The 11,489-nt window shown below is 48.5% G+C and overlaps 1 protein-coding gene across 2 annotated transcripts in view; it reads right to left on the bottom strand.

Annotated features, from left to right (window-relative positions):
• Positions 1-9,497: 9,497 nt before the first annotated feature.
• LOC139763604 (glycine receptor subunit alpha-3-like) overlaps positions 9,498-11,489 on the bottom strand; it is a 221,190-nt gene continuing 219,198 nt past the window's right edge. For both annotated transcript variants that reach the window (XM_071689813.1, XM_071689814.1), the window contains exon 9: positions 9,498-10,351. In XM_071689813.1, the coding sequence (XP_071545914.1) occupies positions 9,650-10,351 (702 nt within the window). In that variant the 3' untranslated portion in view covers positions 9,498-9,649. The remainder of the gene's footprint in view (positions 10,352-11,489) is intronic.

Raw genomic sequence — 11,489 nt, 5'->3', positions numbered from 1 at the left:
GTTTTGGTCGGGGTAGTGTGTGCGAAAGTGAGAGGGCCAGGGAGAATGATTTGGTAAACATAGAAGAGGTAGTGAAAACTGTGCAGAAGATGAAAGCCGGCAAGGCGACGGGTTTGGATGGTATTGCAGCGGAATTCTTTATTTAAAAAAAAGGAGGGGGGGGGGGTGACTGTGTTGATTGGTTGGTAAGGATAATCACTATATGTATGGATCATGTTGAAGTGCCTGAGGATTGACGGAATGCATGCATAGTGCCATTGTACAAAGGCAAAGTGGATAAAAGTGAGTGCTCAAATTACAGAGGTATAAGTTTGTTGAGTATTCCTGGTAAATTATATGGGAGGGTATTGATTGAGAGGGTGAAGGCATGTACAGAGCATCAGATTGGGGAAGAGCAGTGTGGTTTCTGAAGTGGTAGAGGATGTGTGGATCAGGTGTTTGCTTGGAGGAATGTATTTGAGATGGATTTGTATGTAGCGTTTATGGATCTGGAGAAGGAATATGATAGGGTGGATAGAGATACTTTTTGGGAGGTTTTAAGAGTATATAGTGTGGGAGGTAGGTTGAAAGAAACAGTGAAATTTTTGTACAAAGGATGTAAGGCATGTGTACGAGTAGGGAGAGAGGAAAGTGGTTGGTTCTCAGTGAATGTTTGTTTGCGGCAGGGGTGCGTGATGTCTCCATGGTTGTTTAATTTGTTTATGGATGGGGTAGTTAGGGAAGTGAATGCAAGAGTTTTAGAGAAAGGGGCAAGGATGCATTCTGTTCTGGATGAGAGAGCTTGGGAAATGAGTCAGTTGTTGTTCGCTGATGATACAGCGCTGGTGGCTGATTCGGGTGAAAAACTGCAGAAGTTGGTGACTGAGTTTGGTAAAGTGAGTGAAAGAAGAAAGTTGAGAGGAAATGTGAATAAGACCAAGGTTATCAAGTTTAGTAGAGTTGAGGGACAAGTTAATTGGGATGCGAAAGTGAGTCACAGGGTGAGGGAGGGAGCGAAGGTTATGGAAGCGTTGAAGAATGTGTGGAAGGCGAGAAGTTTATCTCGAAGAACAAAAATTTGTATGTTTGAAGGAATAGTGGTTCCAACAATGTTATATGGTAGCGAGGCATGGACTATAGATAAGGTTGTGCGCAGGAGGGTGGATGTGTTGGATATGAAATATTTGATGACAATATATGGTGTGAGGTGGTTTGATCGAGTAAATAATGAAAGGGTAAGAGAGATATGTGGTAATGAAAAGAGTGTGGTTGAAAGAGCAGAAGGTGTATTGAAATGGTTTGGAAACATCGAGAGAATGAGTGAGGAAAGATTGACAAAGAGGATATATGTGTCAGAGGCGGAGGGAATTAGGAAAAGCGGGAGACCAAATTGGAGGTGGAAGGATGGAGTGAAAAAGATTTTGAGTGATCGGGGCCTGAACATTACAGGAGGGTGAAAGGCGTGCAAGGAATAGAGTGAATTTGAACAATGTGTTGTACCGGGGTCGACGTGCTGTCAATGGACTGAACCAGGGCATGTGAAGCGTCTGGGGTAAACCATGGAAAGTTTTGCGGGGCCTGGATGTGGAAAGGGAGCTGTGTTTTCGGTGCATTACACATGACATCTGGAGACTAAGTGTGAACGAATGTGGCATTTTTGTCTGTTCCTGCCGCTGCCTCGATGGATAAAGGGTGTGGGGGGAATGCTATTTTGAGTGTAGCAGAGTGGTGATGGAAATGGATGAAGGCAGCAAGTATGGATATGTACATGTATATATATGTATATGTCTGTGTATTTATATGTATGTATACGTTGAAATATTTATGCTTGTATATGTGTGTGTGTGGGCGTTTATGCATATGCATGCGAATGTGGGTGGGTTGGGCCATTCTTCGTCTGTTTTCTTGTGCTACTTCGCTAACGCGGGAGACGGCGGTTAGGTATAATAACAAAAGAAAAAAGATAATAGATATATGAGTTAATAAGATAGCCTTTATTAGGGCATTTGCCCGTGTCTTTTGAGCTAACGTAAAAAAGAACACCCTATCCACTTGTTGTCTGACCCTCTTCACTGCAGGTTTCAATCACTCTGGATCTATGCTCTTGCTTGTAATGAATCCTACAGTTAGCTTTTACGTTCTCGGGTTCGATCCTCTGCCATCTGGTGGATGTAAGTCTTGTAATATTTCCTGAACGGTTGTCGACTCTTTACCGAGTGTTATCTGAACACAGACAAAAAAGATAAATAGGCAAATGAATAAAGAACTCAATAGATAAGTGAGAAATTGTATACAAACGCTTAAGCGAGAAACAATTAAAACGGTCATTATGCTCTCAGTCAGGAATTACATCGCCATAAATCCTGAGTGTAATTTCCTCTGGCTGCATGTAGTTCATATAGAGATGATGAGTTCTGAAATGTAAACTGCGATTCTTTAGCATAAATCTCTCATTAGAGCGATTATCTCGATGTTTATTGGGAAGTGGAATAATCATATCAACAAAACTCTAGGGATGTTGCCAACCTTATACGACTAAATGATCATTTCATCTGAATTGAATGTTAAAGAAAAAAAGAGAATAAAATTGGTTGTCATACATACATATATACATTTATTGATGTGTAGGATAAAAGAAAATGTGACTCGTCTTTGTCTGGGGAGTGTAGTGTTGGATTGTTGCACGTCCGGAGAGTTGGATCTTATGATTGAGTTCGGGTATCATTTGTTTAGTGTTGGTCGAGTTATTTCAGTGCGTATGTGTTTTGTCAGTGTCTTACTTGTTCAAGATGGGGGAAACTGTGAGTAAATGTTAGTGAAATATGAGGTAAGAGGTAATTCTTTTGTTTCTACCTGGAGGTTAGTTGCTTGCATAGAACCGAGTGCCGAGTATGTATGAGGTGCCAGCAATTCTTTTGAGTGCACAATTTTGTATGGCTTGCAACTTTGTTGTATTTCTTTTTAAATGGGTGAAAGACCAGACAGGTTAGGCGTGGTTTAGAGTGGTGCAGATGACTTATTTGTAAAGGGTGTTAAGGAACTCTTTTTCTTCTTTTCCAAATTTGGCGTCGGTTAGTGTACTGAAGGCATTTAGTTTGTGTGTTACTTTTATGTTTATGTTACTGATGTTGGAAGTGAATGTCGTATGTGTATCTTATGCAACGCCTAGAATGGTCGGTGTTTTGTTCGGTGGGAGTGATTGTCCATTCAAGGTGAGTGGCTGGCTTGAGCTGGATTTGTGTCTGTCAAGAGTTAAAAGATTTATCAAAGACTTCTGTGGAGATGCAGACGTTGTGTTCTGGGTGAGCCACTGTTCTAATTGTGTAATGTATTGCTGCACGTTTGATGTTGCTGCTGTGTTGTTAGAGGGTAACTGGGAGCTCATGCAGACAGAAACTGAAGAGAGTTGGAGAAAGAACTGCTTCTTGGGAACTACGTCTTAGAGTTTCAATGTCTTGGATGTGAAACTATTGTGAGCGACCTTGGCACGGCAGTCGACTATGAAGTTGACCAATAACATCTTATCTCTGTTGTGGCAGGTCATATTTGGTCATAATTCTTAGTATTTCTTAGGTCCTGCTGGAGTATATGTTGGAAAAGCCCTCTCTTAAGTACATTGTCAGCCTCCTAGATAGCGAGTTGCTGGCGACACCAAAGGAATCCATGTCTTGATGCCTACATACAATCTGCATCAAGTTGCTGATGTTAGTGTCTTATAATTGATGGTCAATATTGTTCTGTTATCATTACTGACGATATTGATGTTTGATCTGACGAGTTACCCACTTGTCACAATTTTGTAAGCAACGAACATCTGGCGTTGAACATCAAATTATCAAACTTTGAAAGCTACGTCCAAGACGTGGATGGGACGTTGACAGACTTAGCATCGCTAGACGATGTCTGATCGTCTCTCCAAGTCAGTTTAAGAGATCATAAGTTTGTAGAGTGTAATATTTCTAGTGTCTTGTGTCATAAAGTTCTCCTATAAAGTGTTACCGGGCCCCGCCTGCAAAAGTTTACGCTGCGAGTGAAAAGTCACCTTTAGCAAGGCTGTATCATTGGAAGCATAGTCTTGTTAAAGAACTTCTTCGCTCCAAAGGAGTCCACATTTTCTTGCCACTGAAAGTGGTGCAGGCTTGGGCTACACAGTCCTTAAGAACAAGGACCAGGGTAACATCAAAACTCGTTCATAGATATTGGTTCCTGGGTAATCATAGATATATGAATAAAGTGGTTTTGTGAGGGTGAGGAAAAACAGAGGGGTTCATAAACCCGAATAACAATACAATGCTTCTCGAGGTATATAATACAGAGTTCATGTATCTCAAGGAGAATTGCTGTAAGTGGTACAGGAGTGAGTAAGGTGAGTGAATGTGAGGTAAGGTTGGCAGGCGTTACAAGAGTCCTTTGGTGCTGGTGTTGATGCAGGAGCAAGGTAGGAGTCTCATGGGAGAGGTGTGTTGTTGCTGGTGACCCGTGGTGCAGGTACAGGAGAACTGGTGTTCCCGAAGCAGTGCGACAAGAGTGAGAAGGAGATACCGTAAGTCCCGTAGCAGAGTTGCCGGTACGAGAGACAGTTAATGCTGTAGTTTCCTGGTCAGTACAGCATGGAGAGAGATGTAGTCGACATCTTCCAGGAACCACGACAGGTGATGGCGTTGACGACATCCCTCGAGGATGTTGTTAGCAAAGTGTCAGACTCACCTGGAGATGTTGATGACGATGGCGACGCCCTCTGGCCTCTTGCATCGGTGAACCTGAGTTTCCATGATGGAAGTTACCAAACATAGGCGTGGCTCGGCGCCAGTGAGCTGACTGACTGTACGACTACCTGGGGATACATGAACCAAGCTACTTCGGCAATACCAATGACAATTAATTATGTGTACTGTGGGGACGCCAGATGCATTATGGTGGAGTCCTGGAGGATTATAGACCTCTCGTTGTGAAGAACAGTGTAATTGTTTGTTTGGATCTTTGGCTTGGGACTTACCCGAGGTCACACAGAGCTAATGTCGGGTGACAGTACGCCAGGTGTGTCACTCAGGCCTTGAGAACATGTCGGAGAAGAGCGGGTCTGCACACGCCCGACATTCTCCTTGTTACTCCTTCCTCACTGCTCTCCCAACCTTCCCACTCATCAGTAATGCATTTTCCCGGGAGCATGTCAGCCCAGAGGCCAGTCATTTCTATCCTTCCCAGGGGATGGACGAGCCGTCGGTAAAGGCAACTGTGTGTGAGGGACGAGTCATCATACATCTGGCGATCAACACCTCAACCTAACCTAACCAATTTCGTCTTCATATTCCCCACACAGCCGGCACGACCCACACAGCCGGCACGACCCACACAGCCGGCACGACCCACACAGCCGGCACGACCCACACAGCCGGCACGACCCACACAGCCGGCACGACCCACACAGGCGGCACGACGCACACAGCCGGCACGACCCACACAGCCGGCACGACCCACACAGCCGGCACGACCCACACAGCCAGCACGACCCACACAGCCGGCACGACCCACACAGCCAGCACGACCCACACAGCCGGCAAGACGCACACAGCCGGCACGACCCACACAGCCGGCACGACCCACACAGCCAGCACGACCCACACAGCCGGCACGACCCACACAGCCAGCACGACCCACACAGCCGGCACGACCCACACAGCCGGCACGACCCACACAGCCGGCACTACCCACACAGCCGGCACGACCCACACAGCCGGCACGACGCACACAGCCGGCACGACCCACACAGCCGGCACGACCCACACAGCCGGCACGACCCACACAGCCGGCACGACGCGCACAACCGGCACGACCCACACAGCCAGCACGACCCACACAACCGGCACAACCCACACAGCCGGCACAACCCACACAGCCGGCACGACCCACACAGCCGGCACGACGCACACAGCCGGCACGACCCACACAGCCGGCACGACCCACACAGCCGGCACGACCCACACAGCCGGCACGACGCGCACAACCGGCACGACCCACACAGCCAGCACGACCCACACAACCGGCACAACCCACACAGCCGGCACAACCCACACAGCCGGCACGACCCACACAACCGGCACAACCCACACAGCCGGAACAACCCACACAGGCAGCACGACCCACAAAGCCGGCACGACCCACACAGTCGGCACAACCCACACAGCCGGCACGACTCACACAGCCAGCACGACCCACACAGTCGGCACGACCCACAAGGTCGGCACGACCCACACAGCCAGCACGACCCACACAGTCGGCACGACCCACAAGGTCGGCACGACCCACACAGCCAGCACGACCCACACAGTCGGCACGACCCACAAGGTCGGCACGACCCACACAGCCAGCACGACCCACACAGCCAGCACGATCCGCATAGCCGGCATGACCGACAACCGGCATGACCCACATAGCCGGCATGATCCACACAGCCTGCATGACCCACCTAACCGACACGACCCACACAGCCGGCACGACCCACACAGCCGGCACTACCCACACAGCCGGCACGACCCACACAGCCGGCACGACCCACATAGCCGGCACGACCCACATAGCCGGCATGTCCCACACAGTCGGTACGACCCACATACCTGGCACGATCTTAGCGCTTCATGAAAACACATCACCCTTGTAACCAGCAAGATAATGCAAGATAATGGATGAATTATTGGCACGGTGTGTTGATGGAAGAGGTCGTCATCGTGCATCTGGCAACTTTCTGGTCATGAAGTGAGGCAGCGCCACCTTCGATCTTGGTACACTCGAGCTTGCTCTCTGTACTCCAGTGTTCAAGATTATTGACATTTCGTTTTATCCTGACACCTCTCTCTCTCTCTCTCTCTCTCTCTCTCTCTCTCTCTCTCTCTCTCTCTCTCTCTCTCTCTCTCTCTCTCTCTCTCTCTCTCTCTCTCTCTCTCTCTCTCTCTCTCTCTCTCTCTCTCTCTCTCTCTCGTATTTTCTTGAAAGCTACCTCGCTGACGCGGGAAACAGCGGTTAAGTATAATAATATAATGATAATAATAATGATAATGATAATGATAACAATGATGATAGTAGAAATAATGATAATGATAATATATGGCGCCAGTGTTACCATCTACCGCCAGTTATGTTCTTATGTTCTTATGTTTGTATATTTCAACATATTCTTGTAGAAATCACCTTTAAATTTCTGCACCATTTTATGTAGTAAGAAATATAGTAATAACAAAATATGTTAATCTTCCTCGAGTAACGTAGGTCAAATCTCTGTTGATCATAGTGAGCGTTTGTGTGTGGACTTAGTTTCATCATCTTGTGAAGGTCATCAGTTCACAGGCCAGCTAGGTGAGCAGTCATGTGTGTATCACAATCTTTGTTATCAATGTTAGCCAAGTGTGGGTCAGCTGGTGTAGGTATGGTCACTGCTCTGGTATAATGAGTAACTCTACTTACATGACCGTAGCCAGTATGGTTCACATAGCCTCAATCATCTGACGTCATATTATTGTGCAGTGTTTTGTATCTGGAGATAAACTTAGCAATTTAACCCATCCTTTCCCTTCGATCCTGGCTCGTCATTCATACACTGGATAATACAAGATGAGGCTTAAGTTGTAACAACGCTCAAGTTCACATCGAGAAATGATAAACTTTATTAAAGTAGTTAAGATAACATCAGCCGGCCATGACGCCTGGCAAGGGAGAAGGTTTGGGTCAAGTGACCAAGACGAGCAAGTCCCGCCAACACTTAACATTACTGTACGAAAATGTGTCTAATGTCGGTGTTGACATCTGGAAAATTAGACAGTTTAAATATGTACAAGAAATACATCATAAACACTTGTACAGGTGTTTAGTAACCTGATAATGTTGATAGTAATGTGTCTGGGTCGAAGTGACGAATAACAACAGTAAAGTGAATAATGACTGAAAACATTAACACGAGCTGTATGACCCACACAACTGTTTACATCTTTGTACTGTACACACAGCATAGTAACAATCTTTACCCATTGAGTTATATATTATGACATAAGCACGAAAACAATCTGAAAGCCTACCAACCTCTTAATGTTAATACGTGATCATTCTAAGACTTATCGTTCACTGGTGTACAGGTAATTCTTGTGATGAGTGTACATCACGTCGACTAAGGGTAAACCTGGGCTATGTAAACAAGTAGCGGTAAACACGTGACCAGCAAGTCCTCTGGTGAAGAATGGTGCCAGACGGTGTCTCTTAGTTGTGTCGAGACCTGGCACCACTGTCGAGACCTGGCACCATTGTCGAGACCTGGCAGCACTGTCGAGACCTGACACCACAGTCGAGACCTGGCAGCACTGTCGAGACCTGGCAGCACTGTCGAGACCTGGCACCACAGTCGAGACCTGGCACCATTGTCGAGACCTGGCACCACAGTCGAGACCTGGCAGCACTGTCGAGACCTGGCAGCACTGTCGAGACCTGGCATCACTGTCGAGACCTAGCACCACTGTCGAGACATGGCATCACTGTCGAGACCTGGCACCACTGTCGAGACCTGGCACCACAGTCGAGACCTGGCACCGCAGTCGAGACCTGGCACCACTGTCGAGACCAAGCATACTGTCGAGACCTGGCACCACAGTCGAGAACTGGCACCACAGTCGAGACCTGGCACCGCAATCGAGACCTGGCACCACTGTCGAGACCTGGCACCACTGTCGAGACCTGGCACCGCAGTCGAGACCTGGCACCACAGTCGAGACCTGGCAGCACTGTCGAGACCTGGCACCACTGTCGAGACCTGGCACCACTGTCGAGACCTGGCACCACTGTCGAGACCTAGCACCACTGTCGAGACCTGGCACCACTGTCGAGACCTGGCACCACAGTCGAGACCTGGCAGCACAGTCGAGACCTGGCACCACAGTCGAGACCTGGCACCACAGTCGAGACCTGGCACCACTGTCGAGACCAAGCATACTATCGAGACCTGGCACCAGTGTCGATACCTGGCACCAAAGTCGAGACCTGGCACCACAGTCGAGACCAAGCATGCTATCGAGACCTGGCACCAGTGTCGAGACCTGGCACCAGTGTCGAGACCTAGCACCACAGTCGAGACCTGGCACCACTGTCGAGACCTGGCATCACTGTCGAGACCTGGCACCAAATTCGAGACCTGGCACCACAGTCGAGACCAAGCATACTATCGAGACCTGGCACCAGTGTCGAGACCTGGCACCAGTGTCGAGACCTGGCACCACAGTCGAGACCTGGCACCACTGTCGAGACCTGGCACCAAAGTCGAGACCTGGCACCACAGTCGAGACCAAGCATACTATCGAGACCTGGCACCAGTGTCGAGACCTGGCACCAAAGTCGAGACCTGGCACCACTGTCGAGACCTGGCATCACTGTCGAGACCTAGCACCACTGTCGAGACATGGCATCACTGTCGAGACCTGGCACCAGTACCTGGCAGCAGTATTGTCTCGAGTTCTTGGGCCAGCATAATCTCTAAACCTAGCAGTAGTGTCGAGACCTGGCACCAGCACTGTCTCGAGATCTGACACCAGCATTAACTCGAGACCTAACACCAGTGTCGAAATCTGGCACTATTGTCGAGACCTGGTAACGAGACAACTGGTCATACGAGCCAAACGCCTTTACACACATGTCCTCAGGTCAGAGCCTGGTAGTAGAGCCAGTAGACGAGGTTGAACAAGAGGAAGAGCGCTGGGAACACCGCCCTACACACCTTATCTATCCTCTTGGCCAGCAGGACCTGCTGACGCCACCGTGGCGGCAGACAAGACAGCGCCACGTCACTGAGGGCAGGAACACACGTACCCTCGTCATGGTGTTGGTAGCAGCGGCTGGTAGTGATGGAGGATATGTCTCCTGACCTTGCCTGCTGACCTCCACCGGTCCTCGCGTCATGGTTTACGTCACCAGCGGGGGCGTGGCCGCCAGTGAGGTGGTCGGCGACCTGGACCAAGTTCGGGTGAGAGTCATTGTCATCAATGTTGTTCCTGTTGTAGCTGTTCTCCCCACCACTGCCTCTGTTGCTGCTGTTCTCCCCACCACCGCCTCTGTTGCAGGTGCTGTTCTCCCCATCACCGCCTCTGTTGCTGCTGTTCTCCCCACCACCGCCTCTGTTGCTGCTGTTCTCCCCATCACCGCCTCTGTTGCTGCTGTTCTCCCCACCACCGCCTCTGTTGCTGCTGTTCTCCCCACCACCGCCTCTGTTGCAGGTGCTGTTCTCCCCACCACCGCCTCTGTTGCTGTTGTTCTCCCCACCACCGCCTCTGTTGCTGCTGTTCTCCCCATCACCGCCTCTGTTGCTGCTGCAGCTACTCTCCCCAACACCATCTCTGGTCTCCTGGAATTAAACAGGAAGTTACATGAACACGGAGTAGGCTAGAAAATGGAAAAAAAAAAGGTTGATCGCAATTTTCCACACTAGCGATGTAGCGCTAGGAACATTCGCTTGTGATGCATCGAAACCACAGTTCCCTATGGTAATCCAGGCCCCACAGACCTTTCCATGGTTTTCCCCGGACGCTTCACATACCCTGGTTCACTGCATTGACAGCACTTCAGTCCTAGCATGCCACAAAGTTTCCAATTCATTCTATTCCGTGCACACCTTTCGCTTTCCTGCATGTTCAGGACCTGGCCGGCCACTAAAAATCTTTTCACTCCATCCTTTCATCTCCAAATTTGTCTCCTTCTCCTTGTTCCTTCCACTTCCTCTTTGTCATCCTTTCCTCACTCATTCACTCTATATATTCAAACCACTTAACCACACCCTCTTCTGCTCTCTTAACCAAACTTTTTATTACCACACTTTTCTTATCCTTTCATTACTTACTCCATCAAACCACCTCACACCACATATTGTCCCAAAACATTTCAGTTCCACCATATCCACAACCTGCGCACATCCACACACCTCGCATTCTTATAATGTTGCTTACATCAAACATATCCATTTTTGCCCTCCCAGTATGATATTCTCCAGACATTCTTCATCGTTCCCAGAACCTTCGCCCCCCTCATCCACCCTATGACTAACTTCAGCTTCCAAAGTTCCATTCACTGCCAAGTCCACTCCCAGATAATTAAAGCCTTTTACTACCTCCAGTTTTTCTCCATTCAAATTCACAACCTAACTAACCCGTCTCTCAACCATGTTAAATATAATTTCCTTTCATTTATTCAAATTTCTTCTCAACTTGCTCCTTTCACACATCATTTCAGAATTAGTCACCAACTTCTGCATTTTCTCACTCGAATCAGCCACCAGTGTTGTATCATCGGCAGACAACAACTGACACACTTCCCAGGCCCTCTCATTCCCTACAGCTGCGTACTCGCCCCTTTATCCAGCCTCCTGCACCACGCGATCCATAAACGGTTCAAATAGCCATGGTGATATCACACCTCTGCGGCAGACCAACCTTCCCTTGGACGATATTTGCAGGGAAGCAGAGCAATTGACTGGGAGATGAATAAAA

The sequence above is a fragment of the Panulirus ornatus genome, chromosome 47 (assembly GCF_036320965.1).
Source record: "Panulirus ornatus isolate Po-2019 chromosome 47, ASM3632096v1, whole genome shotgun sequence".
Lineage (NCBI taxonomy): Eukaryota > Metazoa > Arthropoda > Malacostraca > Decapoda > Palinuridae > Panulirus > Panulirus ornatus.
This window is presented reverse-complemented; position numbering and strand designations above follow the sequence as displayed.